A 16,703-nucleotide genomic window follows, 5' to 3' on the forward strand; every position below is an offset into this window, starting at 1 on the left:
CGTTATAATTCTTGTTTTAAAATGTCCAAAGTAGCCCCTGATTTTTCAAAAGAAGCCCCGCACGACGGTACCTTGGGTTTATTCAGAAAACATGGCACACATCGATGAATAGTCCACCGGACGAGATCTCGAGCACGAAGCTGTCAAAACTTTTCAATGCACGGAGCCAATCAATAGTTGTTGTTCAGCATGCAGGAGCTTCCGATGGTAATGTTCCATTATGAGTCTCGTAAATGGGTGTTGATGATGAAGTATCATAGGGTGCTTTCGACTTTCTGTAAGAGGAGCATGTTGCAACCGGCCGCCAACACGAATAACGCCCTCAATCAGGCTGGGATTCATGGTCCGTAATTTTGACGAATAACTGTGGGTTTGGGTGCTTGACTAATGTTCCAAACGATTTCTAGTGGCTGCTTTATGGCAAAATCGACGAATCCAGGCTACAATACGAACTAGCGCCATGCACGACGACCTTAGTGAAAATATGGGACTGGGTGGTGAATCGTCTAGATCTGTTTGCACTACGGCTGACTTTGGCCAACTGGAGTGATCTTAGCGCAACCACAACGGACCTTCAAACCAAAAAGATTGACATGCTAACTGTGCGGGTTTCGATGCCTCGGAATACGAAGTAGGTATTTGAAGCATGTTCATTGTTCAACCAACAGCAGTGTACGTTGAAATAAATTCCATGCTGCTTGAACAATGTCCAGTGGAAGAACTTTTATGACCTTGGAGCACTTCTATTAACGGTTCACATTTTCACATATTGAACATGACATTATCAATATTTTCGGCACTCAGAACCATTTTTTTTTGTATAAACAGCATCGTAACGTTAAAAATGTTCTATATGGTACACGAATGGTGCGGAGCTGTAATTAGGTGTAAGAGTACTCAAACAAACGTATTATGTGGACACAGTCATCGTCGCAATTCGCCAAATAGAATAATCGATTTTTTGGATGTGAAACTAAAACCTTTCATTCCAGCACAACTTTGTTGTGCGAGAGAGGCAAAAACAATGATTATCGAATCAATTCCACAAATTCGATTTTCTATCTGTTAACCGATGTGTGAGGTTGATAGTGAGTTGTCCATATGTTCTTCATCGTCGCCCCCTTTCGGTGTTCACCAATTGGGTGATTTATGCTAAAGCATATTTTTATTGCGTCGCTTCCGGCTGCCTTAACGGCACGACCTTTGCCAATCGGTTGATGGCCAGGAGTCCGACACACACCCTCGTTGGTCGTAACGTGCGAGAGATGACAACTTATGGACCGACCATCCCTTTGTGCCCTTTTATCCTATAGCAACAACGGTAAATGAACGCATGTTGCATACTCCCCATGGAGAGCTTTCGCGCGAGGCCAAGGAGGAACTTGTAAGGATGTTGATTTATTTTCGGAATTCACCCCCAGGGGTCTATTTTGGTGCTGCAGGATTGGGAGCGGACGGATGATGGTGATGGTCGCAGTTTCCGCTACAGTGAATTGAGTGACATAAAAAGCACATGCCATGTGGTAGGAATGATCATGGCTCTCCGTAGCCGGTGGAGGCTGTTTATTAAGTTATGGATTAAGGATAAAGGGTTATTGCTAGAGCAGTAGTAGTATGGAAGCTATAAATGAACTGGATAAGCTATTAAGTGATGAGAAAGAGGTGCTCCAAAAAGAAACTTGATGTTTTCTGTTACCTTCAAATAATCATCATGTGTAGGATCAACTTTTGCATTCAGGGTCGATATGTCTAGGTTTGAAACCTTCTTTGGGGCGGAGAAGAATGCTCTTAGCTTAAAACCCACAAAAAATGATTTCGGTTTGTTTATGGTTTTGAATTCCACTAAGACGCATGGTTACTTTCCGGGGAAAAATTATATAATTTCCATTCAGAACTGAGACCCATCAGGGCACTGATAGTGCAAATCTGTGCCGGCAGTAGCACAAAATATTTGCTTTGGGGGAGTTTAAATAATTATCGGTGCACAACTGAGTTCTTGTTTAAAAGAAACCACTGTAAATTTAACCTGACATCGTGTAGATCTAGGTACCTCACCCCAAAGTGAACCGTTACATGAAAATAGTGCTATGTTATAATAAACAATATTCCATGCTATATGTTACCTTGAGTATGGTTATAATTCATTTTGTTAAGTAGTAAATCTTGTACTAATGAATGTGTAGAATCTACATAATCTGCAACAATCACAGCCGCATTATTTTTTGTAAATATTATATTATAAAAATTATACGTTGTCAAATGTTGTCTCCATTGCATCACACAGCTATACGTTCTCTAACCATTACGTCAACTTCGATGCCAGCCTTGACCATCTGTTTACCCATCTTTATTAGCTGTGGCTCGTGCCGTACGCACGTTTTGGCTATATATTAAATGTGACTTGAATTTCTGACTGCAATCAACAATCCAACGCTAGTATAGGAATGCGGCATGACGACGTGTGACTTTGACGTTCACACTTTGAACACTAATCGTTGTGTTGGCCGAAATGCAAAATGATCCTATCGTGTTAATCGTGCTTTATTTGCAGATGTGAATAATTTAGATTGGAATAATTGGAATCCATTCTGCCTTATGCAGAATTGTGCTCAATAATTCTAAGTACTGCTTCAAAATTCGCACAATTTATTCATCACATCAGCATTAAAAGCCATCCTCTTGATGAATTAAAAATAACACCAATTGTATTTGATCAATTAGTGTACTTGTTAAATATCCATTCATATTCATGTGATTGTTAGTAAGTTACTTCAATCACTTTCTGTCACCACAATACGAGTGTGTTATGCTGATTTAGGAAACAAGGAAGTGGGAAAGCATGAATAAATTATTTTCCATTTTGGTTCATTCTACCCCGGTCATTATGTCCGCTTCTCTCCCTCCTGTGCATAACAAATGAATAATTTTTATTCAAATGAGCGAATCCGTACCCCATATCAGGCAATCAAAATTGAGTCAATACAATAACAACCGTATATCACTCCGTTTGTGCTGCTAATCCAACCGCGGACGGATGTCGCGACGCGTCGCGAAAATAAAAATATATTTTCCGCAAAACAAACGGACGCCCTCATAAATCGGAGTTTCCAAATATTTGCTCTGCCTGGAATCTGACGCGTGCCGGTGCACTCCATGTGCTGTTGCAGTGCATAGCACACCAAAGTCATGTGTGGCCGTCCAACAGAGCATAAATTCTGGCGGGTAGTGCTGAGGATTTAGAATGCGCTGGAATTTTGATACTTTTTCGCAGACCAAAACGGGAATAGAAAACGATTAGGTTGAAGGCAACTGTGGCTGGTTGGCGTCAATGCGATGGAAATTGCTCCCAGATGTTTTGCGCGACCAAATATGTACTGTTGGTATTGTTATGGCGATATGGCGTGGTGGGATGAGCCGGGTGGAACCTACTACTGAGAAGCATTTACCATTAACACTTTGGTTATATTGAGCAACGGGAGATTTGGGGTTCACAATAAAGTTGATTTGTAAACTGAGAGTTAATATGTAGCTAATAAACATGGGAAGTTTGATACAGCATTGTTATTGAACCTCGAATCGGTTGTATAAAGGTATCCAAAGGATTACGAATCTGCTTGAGCAATATTTTAATTTTTCAAAATTGTTCAATAAAATTAATTATTTTCAATTCACATTTTTATTATACTGGTCAATCAGCCTTAGGTAACGTGGGTCGACCTACCAACTGCTACTTACTTTTAATTGATTTTTGCAGCATCGAAAAAGTATGATATCCAAAGCAGAAAGAATTGAGCCTGAATCGCCTGATTTTGTTTGGCAATATAACTAATAAAGAAATTATTAATAATGGAACAGATATTCCACATATGCCACCCCTCCTATAAACCTAACCCACTTCACCATCCGATCAGCTCCAGCCGTCATGTTAGTCATCATGATTAAGTGCTGGAAGGGGGTCTTGTATAGCCGTTGGCAATGGAGCCAGTAGATCTGTCGCCTGCAGCTGCTGTCAGTTTTCCCCGTTTTCCACAAACCAGCTGTGAATCACTTTCGGTTTCATTTCATCCTTGGAAAATTGCCGCAATATCAAACAAAGAATGCCTCTAAATCGTACGCACATACGAATGACTAGGACTTGGACTAGGGGAGAATGGACTTTTCTTTTCTTAGTAGTCGTTAATATGTGATAAAAACGTATCGAGAATTTTTGTTTTTATCAACTTGTTTTTTTTTTGCATAAATCAAACATGATTCTTTATTGCTTGTGATGGCTACGTATTTGTGGAGAAACAAGTCAAGTGTTGTGCATGAGGCCACATCCTTGCCGCTATCAAAAATGCAGTAAAACTGAAGCGCCAAACAAATTAATTTCTGGAGAATTATTTCAGTGGAACGTCTTTACCTGTCATAAGATGAGTTAAGTATTATTCCATTCAATTCCAACACGTTGTAATTTTTATAGATACGTATTTCGACTTCAACTGTAAGGACGTCTTCAGTGTTCGTACTCGACTCGACTTGAAGCAAACAATGTGACTTGAAGAAAACAACTCCTGAAGAAATTTGCAAAGGTATCCCTTATTTTAAATATTAAGATCGTAAAAACTTTTCACGGTTGTTATCCAGAGAAGTACATCATGAGTAAAAACCCTCCTAAAAGATGAAAATGATTAATAAAAGAAGGCCTCATGATTCATAACTTTGAATAATCGTATCAATAAAAACATACAATTGAAAATGTATTAAACATTTATGGATCGTTGTTCCGATCTATGCGCATAACAACATTTTGCCATTTGCAAAGGAATTCCTGGACAAATTTCGAAGAAATTCCTGTAAATAATCCCGAGGAAATATAGGATTTTATTCATTTCAATCATTTTTTGTAATTTCCTCCTGATAAACTTCCAGATCAATTTCCAGATGTTTTTTCGAAGAAATTACTAAAGTAGCGTCCAAAGGAATACTTGGCGAATCCCGACTTGCCGAGAGCCGAGACGGCCTTAATGTTGAGATCGAAATACGTATCTGTCAAGATACAATTAAGTGGTGGAATTCAATGGGATTGTACAAATTCGTCTTATGCCAAGTGAAGACATTCCACTAAGAAGCTTAAAATAATTATCTTAACTTGGCGAATGTTCTAAATTATTCATTGAGAAGTTTACTGAGTCCCCAAATTTGAAAAGGGATTTTCGAATGAATTTCTGGGCGAATTTCCGAAAGAGAACCTTAAGGGGTTTTTGAAATAAAAATCCTAAACGTAAAGAAGTTAGTAAATAACTCTTGAAGAATTCCCTTAAGGGCAATCCTCAAAGAATCCAAAACCAAATGCACTCGCGTTTTCAAGGACACACCACTAAATACGGAAGCAACGCACAACTGTCATTTTTAATATTTCACGCATGCTGAATTAATAAAAATATCAGTTGTGCGTTGCTTCCGTATTGAGTGGTGTGCCCTTGAAAACGCGAGTGCATTTAGTTTTGGATTCCGTGAGGAATGTCCTTAAGGAATTCCTAAAGAAATTTCGAATGAATGGAGAATCTAAAGGAATTTTAAAATGAACAGCTAAAAAAATCCGAAGGCCACAAAGGGATGTCTGAAAAAGTTGTTTAAAGAAATTTCCTTTGAATGTACCAAGAAATTTTCGAAAAAGTTGCTGAAGGAATTTCCAAAAAAAAAAAACCTGAAGCTATTTTCTTCAGAAATTTAAAGTTACAGCATTCTACTACTGCCTAACATCTTTCTTACTCTGTATGGAATCTTTAAAGACAAAAACTCGTAAAAAATTCTATCTTTGATGGCACATGCCGAGGGTAAACAAGACAACGATTCCACGAAAATACGAAGCTGTTGTAAGTAAATCTTCTTATATATATATATATATATATATATATATATATAACAAAGTTGGCATTCGTACGATCGCGCATCACTTAGGAATAGACAGCACAATTTTTGTTTTCTTCTTTCTTTACGCGGGAATATATATTTATTATTATTATATTTATTCAGCAGTCGTCCGATTTTCGCGGTGTGAACGATGGATGGTTCTCCCAACAGCTGATGCAACTCGTGATTCATTCGCCTCCTCCACGTACCGTCCGCCATCTGCACCACACCATACATAAGCAGTAAGCAGCACTTTCCTTTCGAAAACTCCAAGTGCGCGTAGGTGCTCCACGAGCATCGTCCAGGTTTCGTGTCCGTAGAGGACTACCGGTCTAATGAGCGTTTTGTAGATTGTCAGTTTGGTACGGCGGCGAACTCTATTCGATCGGAGTGTCCTGCGGAGTCCAAAGTACGTACGATTTCCAGCCACTATGCGTCTCCGAATTTCTCTGCTGGTATCATTTTCGGCAGTCACCAGTGAGCCCAAGTACACAAATTCTTCTATCACCTCGATTTCGTCACCACCGATGCAAACTCGCAGTAGGTGGCTCACATTGTCTTCTCTTGAACTTCTTCCTATCCTGTACTTCGACGTGTTGATGACTAGTCCGATCCGCTTAGCTTCCCTTTTCAATCTGATGTAGGCTTCCTCCATCTTCTCAAAGTTTCGTGCCATAATATATATGTCGTCGGCGAAGCCAAATAGCTGGACGGACTTATTGAAAATTGTACCACTCGTGTTAATCCCTGCTCTTCGTATTACCCCTTCCAAAGCGATGTTGAATAGCAGACACGAAAGATCATCACCTTGCCGTAACCCTCTGCGCATTTCAAAGGGACTCGAGAATGCCCCTGAAACTCGAACTACCCACATCACCCGATTCATCGTCGCTTTGATTAAACGTGTCAGTTTATCCGGAAATTCAAGTTCGTGCAGTAGCTGCCATCGATTGTATCATATGCGGCTTTGAAGTCGATCAATAGATGATGCGTGGGCACGTTGTATTCGCGGCATTTCTTCAGTACTTGGCGAATGGCGAACACTTGGTCCGTGGTGGAGCACCCTTGTAATTGGTGCTAGTCGACGGCATAAAATTTGAGAGAGTACCTTGTAGGAGACGTTCAGCAATGTGATTGCGCGGTAGTTGCTACAATCCAGCTTATCGCCCTTTTTGTAGATGGGACACACGACACCTTCCATCCACTCCTGCGGCAAAACTTCCTCCTCCCAAATCTTGGTAATCACCCAGTGCAGCGCTCTAGCCAGTGCCTCATCACCGTGTTTAAACAGCTCTCCTGGTAGTTGGTCAACCCCAGGGTCTTTGTTGTTCTTCAGCCAACCAATCTCCTGCTGGATTTCCTGGAGATCCGGAGCCGGTAAAATTATGTCCTGCGCGCGTTCTCCCAGATCCATCACCATACCGCCATCTTCGTCTACCACATCGCCATTCAGGTGTTCTTCGTAGTGCTGCCGCCACCTTTGGATCACCTCACGCTCGTTCGTTAGAAGGTTCCCGTTTATGCCCTTGCACATATCAGGCTGTGGCACGTGGCCCTTACGTGAACGGTTTAACTTCTCATAGAACTTTCGTGTGTTATTATCGCGGTACAGTTGCTCCGTCTTTTCACGATCTCGATCTTCCTGCTGGCGCTTTTTCCTCCGGAAAATCGAGTTTTGTCTGTTCCGTGCCCGTTTATATCGTACCTCGTTCGTCCTCGTGCGGTGTTGCAGCAATCTCGTCCATGCTGCATTCTTCTCTTCCACTAACTGCTCACATTCGGCGTCATACCAGTCGTTTCTCTGATCCGGGGGCATCGTGCCAAGTGCAGCGGTTGCGGTGCTACTAATGGCGGATCGAATTTCTCTCCAACCATCTTCAAGAGACGCTGCGCCTAGCTGCTCTTCGGTTGGGAGTGCCACTTCCAGCTGCTGCGCGTATTCTTGGGCTAGTCTACCGTCTTGCAGCCGCCCAATGTTAAGTCGTGGCGTCCGACTTCGAGGCGCGTTGTACACCGTCGAGAGTTTTTAGCGCAGGCATACTGCAACGAGGTGGTGGTCGGATTCAATATTCGCACTGCGGTAAGTGCGGACGTTCGTGATGTCGGAGAAGAATTTACCGTCGATTAAAACGTGGTCAATTTGGTTTTCCGTTTCTTGGTTAGGTGATCTCCATGTGGCCTTGTGGATATTTTTGCGGGAAAAGAAGGTGCTTCGGACTACCATTCTGCGCCAGGCTGCGAAGTTTATGCATCGTTGGCCGTTGTCATTCGATACGGTGTGCAGACTATCCGGTCCGATGACCGGTCTATACATTCCCTCCCTTCCTACCTGTTCGTTCATGTCACCGATGACGATTTTGACGTCCCGCAGTGGGTATCCATCGTATGTCTGCTCCAGCTGTGCGTAGAACGCTTCTTTCTCGTCGTCGGGTCTCCCTTCGTGTGGGCAGTGCACGTTGATGATGCTATAGTTGAAGAAACGGCCTTTTATCTTCAGCTTGCACATCCTTGCGTTGATTGGCTGCCACCCAATCACACGTTGGCGCATCTTACCCAGCACTATGAAGCCGGTTCCCAGCTCGTTGGTGGTGCCACAGCTTTGGTAGAAGGTAGTCGCTTAATGTCCGCTTTTACACACTTTCTGTCCTGTCCAGCAAATCTCCTGCAGCGCCACGACGTCGAAGTTGCGGGGATGTAATTCATCGTAGATCATCCTGTCGCAACCTGCGAAACCTAGCGACTTGCAGTTCCATGTTCCAAGCTTCCAATCATGAGCCTTTATTCGTCGCCTAGGTCTATGCCGATTATATCGAGTTGCATTATCTCTTATATTGTTCGTAATTATTGATTTTCCAGGCGGCTTATTGGGCCTGCGCAAACCTCCTGTCTCGTCGGAGGGCCGTCGTGTCAGGGCTGTTTAGCGTCCCACCTAACACCAGGACTTGGGCTTGTGCGCTTTGAGCGGCACACGGTTGCTTTGATGGGGCCTACTTGCGGATACATGCAGTCTTTTTTAGGAAATAAACAGGGCCCACTGTCGAACCGCACCACATCCTAGGCAAGCAACTCTCAGATGGCCTGGGGAGGGATCGTCAAGCCCTTGGACATAGTCCCTGCTGCCCGCGGGAATATGTTATGATGAAATTTGAAAATCAAAACCCAATCTTTTCGATGAAATGATTTTTCGTACAATTTGCATGGAATTTAAAAATTTTGATCATCTATGTATTCTAATAAAAAGTTGTAAAAACAAAAATGAGACATCTTTCTGAAGAACCGATTTGTTTTCTAGATAAATTGTTGACGCATAAAATTGTATCAGAAAATAATTGATCAATTTGAGACAAAGTTCGCCGGGTCAGCTAGAATTGTATATTTTCATCGCTTTATAATGTTTTGCTTGTTTTCTTTTTTTCTCATACCAGGGGGCTGGTAATGTTGCTTGAACCTAGAGCTATAAGTACACTGATGGACACAAGTGTTTGCCATGTTTTCATAGCAATCAGTACGAATTCATATTATTCTCTAAAAAAATTGTCGGAGGAATTTGTAAATAATTTTCCGAAGGAATTACTTAAGCAGTTTTCGTAGTAATATCTTCAGAGTGCCAGTGTGTCCAAAGTGTCATAAATTCCTTCAGGAATTTCTTCAGAAATCTCATTAGAATTTTATTCGGAAACTCCTAAAATTTCGTTCACGACTTTTCTAACGAATTCCTGGAAGAAATTCCAATAAAAATCTTTAAATTAATATATGTAGGAATTTCTGAAAGAATTCCCAAAGGAACTTTAGAACGAAGTTGTTGAGGAAGTTCCGAAAGCTTTACTTTATTAATTTCCGGAGGAAAAATTCCTGGATATATTTTTGAAAGAGAGCCTGATTTTTTAATTAATTTATAAAATAATTCTTGATGGTATTTCCTAAAGTCATTTATAAGAAAAAAAAAGTCGGGAAGACTTTCCGAAAGAATTTCTGTATGAATCTCCGAAATGACATCTGTATGAATATTTATTCTAAGCAATTTCTGGAAGATTTCCGATGATGCTCTAGAAGGAAACTTCGGAGGACCGAAGGCTACGATCGTAGCATAGTAGGGAATACACCAACTTAGCCTACTGGAGTTATGGTATCAAACCCAACCGAAGAAGGTGGTTACCTCCAATACATCTTTGGAACTAAATCTTTCACATAGTTGCTAAAGATAATTTAATGTGCAAAATTATACAATTAGACAACAATTTGTTTACTTCCTAAAATAAGTAAGATTCAAAGGTTTAGTGGTTCAATGAAGCTTCAATATTAAACTGTGTGTGGCCGACCCAGCCTCACTTCCGATCCCGAATTTCTAAAGCTATCGGGCTCTGGTGACAACGATGATGGAGCTCGTTGTTTGAGATCCAGTTGTGAGGCTACCAGGTCCGAATTATATACCGCAGACATCTATTAATGAACACCTGCAGCCGTTGAGTGTTCTCCACTGATACACACCATGTTTCGCTAGCGTATAACAGCACAGATTAGTTAGAGTTAGAGTTGAAAATTCGTATTTTGGTGCGTTCACTTATCTGCCTGTTTTTTTCCGGATGTTTCTTAAACTCGCAAAGGCAGCCCTTGCTTTCTTGATCCGTGCGCCTACGTCGATCTTGGTACCGCCGTCTGGCGCCAGTAGGCTACCAAGATATTGGAAGCTTTCAACATTCTCCACTGGTTGCCCGGCTACTGTAAAACTGGAAGGGGTCACCGTGTTTGCATCCAACCATTTGGTTTTGTTGATGTTTATGACTAAGCCTGCCGAAAAGGAGCGCTCGGCATGGTCGTTGAGCTTACTCTGCATATCAGAGCCCCGTTGAGCGAGGAGTGCCACGTCATCAGCCAATTCGAAGTCGTTTAGGTGCTCCATGGTTATAGGTTGCCATAACAGCCCGCGGTTTAGTTCACGGTCAATTGCACCTACCAGAATCTCGTCGATTACGATGAGGAACAGTAACGGTGATAGAATACATCCTTGCCTCACACCAGCTACGACCCGGAGAGGGTCGGACAAGACCCCATTGTGCAGCACTCTACACGAAAAGGCCTCGTACTGTGCCTCGATGAGGCCGATGATTTTCTCAGGAATCCCCTTGCGTATCAGGGCGCCCCACATATTCTCATGATTGAGATGGTCGAAAGCTTTTTCGTAGTCAATGAATACCAAATAAAGGGACTCTTGGAATTCCTTGACCTGCTCCAGAATGGTACGGAGCGTGACAATATGGTCCACACAGGACCTTCCGGCACGGTATCCGGCCTGTTGCTGCCGGAGAGTTGCATCGATCTTCTCCTGAATCCGGGCTAGGATTACTTAGCATAGAACTTTGAGAACGGTACACAGCAACATAATGCCTCGCTAGTTATCGCATACAGTTAGGTCACCCTTTTTGGGTACCTGCACTAAGATACCTTGCATCTAGACGACCGAGAAAGTTGCGGTGTCCCAGATGTTACGAAATAAACGATATAGTAGTTGAGCGGATGTCATGGGGTCAGCTTTGAGCATCTCGACTGATATGCAATCGACCCCTGGGGCTTTATTCGATTTCATGCTTTGGATGGCTGTTTAAATTTCTAGCAGTGATGGAGCTTCGGTATTGACGCGTGTTATACGTCGGATCCTAGGTAGATCGTGCCGAGGTGGTGATGGCCTGGATGGCGCTTGAAAAAGTTGCTCGAAGTGCTCGAACCAGCGTTTCAGCTGGTCAGTTGGGTCGGTCAATAACTGATCATTCACGTCTTTCACAGGCATCGTTGCGTCGTGAGATATCGTAGGCGAATGTCCCCGGTTGCGGTGGCTCTCGATCCTTCGTCGGTCAGAGAGTCTGCCCATGCTCGTTTGTCCCGCCGACATGAGCGTTTTACTTCCTTCTCGAGAGCCGCGTATCGTTGACGGGCTAAGACTTTGGCTCCTCTGCTTTTTGATCGCTCTATCGCGGCTTTGGCGTCTCTTCGCTCCTCTATCTTCCTCCAGGTCTCATCGGTGATCCATTATTTTCTCTGGATGCGCAGTTCGCCCAGATTGTTCTCGCTAGTGGCGATGAATGGTATTCTTGATGGCGGTCTATTGGTCTTCCACGCTACCACCTTCCGGAATATCTCCAGCACGCGTCTCCAGTTCTTCAACGAAGGACCGTTTCACCGCGGCTTCTTCCAGTCGGCGTGTGTTGAATCGTCGTCCAACGCTTTCCTCCTGTCGACGAATCCGCGCATCCAGAAGGCTCCGTTTCCATTTTCGGCTGATGCAGCTGTGGTCGATTTGATTTTCTGTAAAACCGTCACGGGAGACCCACGTGACCTTGTGAACCGGTCGATGAGGGAAGAGCGATCCCTCGATCACCATGTCATAATTACCACAGAATTCTGCGAACAGCTCTCCGTTTTCGCTCATTTCTCCGAGACCATGGCGTCCCATAATGCGTTCATGGTTCGAGTTGTCAGATCCAATTTTCGCATTGTAATCGCCCAAACAGATCTTGATATTACCCTTCGGAATTCTATCTACGGCGGCATTGAGTTGAATGTAGAAGTTCTCTTTGTCTTGCAGATCGGCAGCATCGGTTGGCGCATAACATTGGATTATAGTAAGGTTTCGGACCCGTGTTCTAAGTCTGGCAAAGATTATCCTTTCACTTATAGGTTCCCACTTCATAAGATCAGAGTATGCCTGAGCGCTTGTAGGAAGCCAACTCCGCGATGCCGGGGAGCGTGTTCACCTCGTAAACCAGAGTATAGCAAAATACTAATTATTGGGGGCGATTAATCAACATGCGATTTTCGTTGGGTGAAAGCTGTTGAGTATTCCTTTTAGCTGTATAGGTTTTATTTTAACCTGCGCTTAATGGGGAAGCGTCATTAACAGTATAATGAAAAAAATAATTTCCCCATACTAATTTGCATGCAAACTTGAAACGGCTTGTGCTAAATCAGTTTTAATCCAAATGAGCTCAAATTTTCAGAGGACATTCAGAACATGGCAAAGAATAAGAAGAGCACTGTGGAGCAAAATCGATTTTTTGAACCACCCTGCACATAATAATTACGATTTTAATAATAATCAAATCCAGATTGGCCTTGAGTTAGATTATTTTTAAACCTCTAGCTTTCGATGGCGATTCAGATCAGAATTGGATTATTGATCAAACAATGCCCCCAAGCCGCTACAATGGCGATTTCAAACACCAATCACCTACTACAGAGTCGAGTTTTTCTTGATCCACAGTTTGGACAGGTCCAAACTACTGACAGAAGCACTGAAATCCTCGCTGAAATCACGGAGAAAATATTTATTTAGAGGGTGATTTTGAATGTTTCTTCCCTCGTCACAACTTTTTGTACTTCTCGGACCCCCGATATGTACTTTGAACTACGTCGGTTCCTCCAATGGATTATAAGAATGTGTATGAGCGGACATGATTTATGAATAAAAAAGAAATTTCAACAATTTTATTAACCATACCGCCGAATATGGACTGCATCTCATATCCTCTAAACTTCACTTACTTCAAGTGAGATTCAGATTGTTCTCAAAAAGATAAATATTGTACATTTTGAATTCCTCGGTAAGAAAGGGGCGCCCAATGAAGATTTTCGCCAAGGGCGCAGGGAATCCAAGTTAGGGCTCTGACAGCAATACAACTTTCCGCAACTTTGACGTGTCTAACAGCAATGAAACCGATTTTAAATTAGTTTTTAGTCAGTGTGAATGAACATATCGTTTATTTACTTTATAACAAGAAAGCTATTTATAGTGTAAACAGGGCCAGATCAAACAGCGTGGAAGCCCGGGGCCAACAAATATTGGTGGCCTTGAATGTACCAAAACAAGCGATGGATAAATTGGTTGGTTTTGGTACAAAAGATTTTGTTGAACCGCTCCGTGGCCCCCTTGGACTGCCCTTCCTAAATCCGCCACTGTGTGTAGTATCTTAAAAAGGGGATAAAGTATCCCCAAATTCTAAGATTGCACGCACTGTCGATTTCCACAAAACTCGTTCAAAAATGCGCGCGCATACTAAGTCGGAAAATATACGTTATTTTGATAGGAAAATATTCAATAAAGCAGATAACACGTGTATACGTTTATAAATCCAAGTTATTGAAAGGGATCAATTCCTCCCAATATTTTAAAATTCTATTTATGACAACATTCCGAAAAACCGATAGTATGTATATCAATAACAACAACAATTTACAGAGTATCAGTTAACTCAACTTACATATTTTTCAGAGAATCTGTGTGAAAAAGCGTAAATGGATTAAGTCTTCCCTATCGCCTGTTAATAGAAGCATTGCTCCCAGCAAACGCATTTTGCGCCACCCTTCCCCAAATTAGATGCGATCCCTTTCCAAATTGTAAATTCAATATACGTTCTAGTCAATTGAATTTTATATCTGCTTGATTTCAACTAACGTCTGATAGGTTTACCTTCCTAAAGGCAATTTGAATATTGATTGATTTTGTTACTTTTCTCGGCCCTAGAACAAATAATTCCTCCAACATTCGTTCTTTGTCTTTCCTTGTCATTTTTTGAAGCTATTTTTAACACCCGGCATGGAAAAGTATAGTGAATTATGTACTATCGCCGTTTGCGTACACCTGCTGTAACATGGAATAAATTAACAAACGAAACGACGTGCAAATAGCCTCCCAAGGTGTACCCTCATAAACACGTTTGATGTTATCCAATAAATTATACCGTTGGTGTACAAACGGACGTGAATTGATTTGGGAGATGATAATGGCAATGCCGATTAGTTTGAACTGAACGTTTGCGGTGATTTATGGAGGGCAACAGTTTTCTCTGTAGGAGGTATCTCCGAATCGCATCTAAATACGGCATGCACTTCAAATTTAAATTATAATATAGTAGAAGCAAGTGAAACATATCAAATAAAGACGTTTTTTCAACTTTTTCCAATTTCAGAACATCGCACTCGGCCATGGAAATGGAGCCCCGAGTGGCGATCTTGCAGGATCTCAAAATCCAATCATTCGACACAATTCGATTCGCTTCATACAGGACCGCGTGCAAGCTGCGATATGTCCAAAAGTCGACAAATTGTAAGCATGGTGGATTCACATAGTTCTTTAAAACTTACTAATCCCTGTAATTCCTCCGTAGTACACCTGGTGGATATCTGGAACGTGATCGAGGCATTCCGCGAAAATGGACTGAACACCCTCGAGCACCAGAACGAGGTCAGCGTGAGTCGGCTGGAGACGCTGGTTTCGTCCCTGTACCACAACCTCAACAAACGTCTTCCCCCGACGCAACAAGTTCCTGTCGATTCCAAAGCTAGTCTTCTGCTGAATTGGCTGCTGGCGGCCTATTCCGGCGACAATAGCGGCAAGATTCGAGTGTTCTCGATCAAGGTCGCGCTGGCGATCATGTGCGCCGGGAAGATGGTCGACAAGTTACGATGTAAGTTTGGGATTAAATTCAAATTTGCATTAAAATTTATAACATATTTACTGTATACGTAGACATCTTCTCGCAAATATCCGATGGTGCTGGACAGCTTATCCACTGGAAGCTTGGAGATTTCCTACGGGAGGTCCTAGCGCTTCCTGCAGCCGTCTTTGAATCACCCACATTCCATTACCAAGAGGGACTCGAAAGTGAAATTTTCCCGGTGGAGAACAAAATAACGGTTAACGACTTCATGGCGGTTCTGATGTCGGAACCGGGACCAGCATGTCTAGTTTGGCTTCCACTGCTACACAGATTGGCCACCGTTGAAGCAGTCGTCCATCCGACCATTTGTTCTGTTTGTCTGCGGGAGAATTTCACTGGCTTTCGGTACCGCTGCCAGCGATGTCACGCCTATCAGCTTTGCCAGGATTGCTTCTGGCAGGGTCGAGTTTCACTAAACCACCAAAACGACCACGAAGTCAAAGAATACTCCAGCTACAAAAGCCCCAGTAAACAAATCGGCCACTCGCTACGGAAAAGTTTCCGTTGCGTACCGGAGAAACCGAACCAGGTGCTACCAAGGTTTCCAGAACAACCGGAGAAGACGCTTAATCTTTCACACATCGTGCCACCATCGCCGTTACCATCTCATAATGGGTTTCAGGATGGTGGCATGATCCCTGGCATGTACGACCGTAGCAGTACACTGGACTCAAGGTAGGCTAATCATCAGTTGTCATGAACTTATCCGGTTTTCAAAAAATCATGTGTTTTTTTTTCAGGGGAACTGGTCTATCACTGGACAGTAATGGTACTTCCGTAAATCGAGGGGGGCCTATTTCAAACGACGAAGAACATAGACTAATCGCCCGATACGCAGCGAGACTTGCTCAAGAAAGTCGGACGGTAAGTTTCACCATTGCTTTTGTAACTCTAGAAACACTACCTTCCATGTTTCTCACAACAGCCCGGCAGTTCGGCGCCTGATCCGGTGCAAATAGGGCTGGACAGCTCACGCGCCCAGCGAGAACTAATCATGCAGCTTGAATCCAAAAACAAAGAAATTATGCGAGAAATTCAGAAACTCCGTCGACAGCAGGAAGCCGAACAGGTGCAACCGGAGAGTCCTGCCCTGATGAACGAGCTGCGGGCCCTGCGGCAGCGGAAGGGTGAACTGGAAGGTCACCTGGGAGCACTGCAGGACTCTCGACGGCAACTTATGGCCCAACTGGAGGGTCTGATGCGAATGCTCAAAAACCACCAAACGCAAAGCCCTCGATCCACACCCAATTCTAGTCCACGGTCGGGTAAGAGTCCGCCCCTGCCCCAAGGTACGGAAGTCTTTCAGTTTTTCATATC

At 42.9% G+C, this 16,703-nt stretch overlaps 1 protein-coding gene across 6 annotated transcripts in view; it reads left to right on the forward strand.

The window, feature by feature from the left end:
- Positions 1–16,703, forward strand: part of LOC134225662 (dystrobrevin beta) — a 133,475-nt gene that overhangs the window by 92,748 nt on the left and 24,024 nt on the right. For all 6 annotated transcript variants that reach the window (XR_009983296.1, XM_062705924.1, XM_062705923.1 and 3 more), the window contains 5 exons: positions 14,856–14,992; positions 15,054–15,353; positions 15,416–16,061; positions 16,127–16,250; positions 16,312–16,675. Coding sequence is in view for 5 of the 6 variants with exons in the window: in XM_062705924.1 (XP_062561908.1) it covers positions 14,872–14,992; positions 15,054–15,353; positions 15,416–16,061; positions 16,127–16,250; positions 16,312–16,675 (1,555 nt within the window). In the remaining variant the exon portion in view is untranslated. The remainder of the gene's footprint in view (positions 1–14,855; positions 14,993–15,053; positions 15,354–15,415; positions 16,062–16,126; positions 16,251–16,311; positions 16,676–16,703) is intronic.

This window comes from Armigeres subalbatus, chromosome 3, assembly GCF_024139115.2.
Source record: "Armigeres subalbatus isolate Guangzhou_Male chromosome 3, GZ_Asu_2, whole genome shotgun sequence".
NCBI classification, from domain to species: domain Eukaryota; kingdom Metazoa; phylum Arthropoda; class Insecta; order Diptera; family Culicidae; genus Armigeres; species Armigeres subalbatus.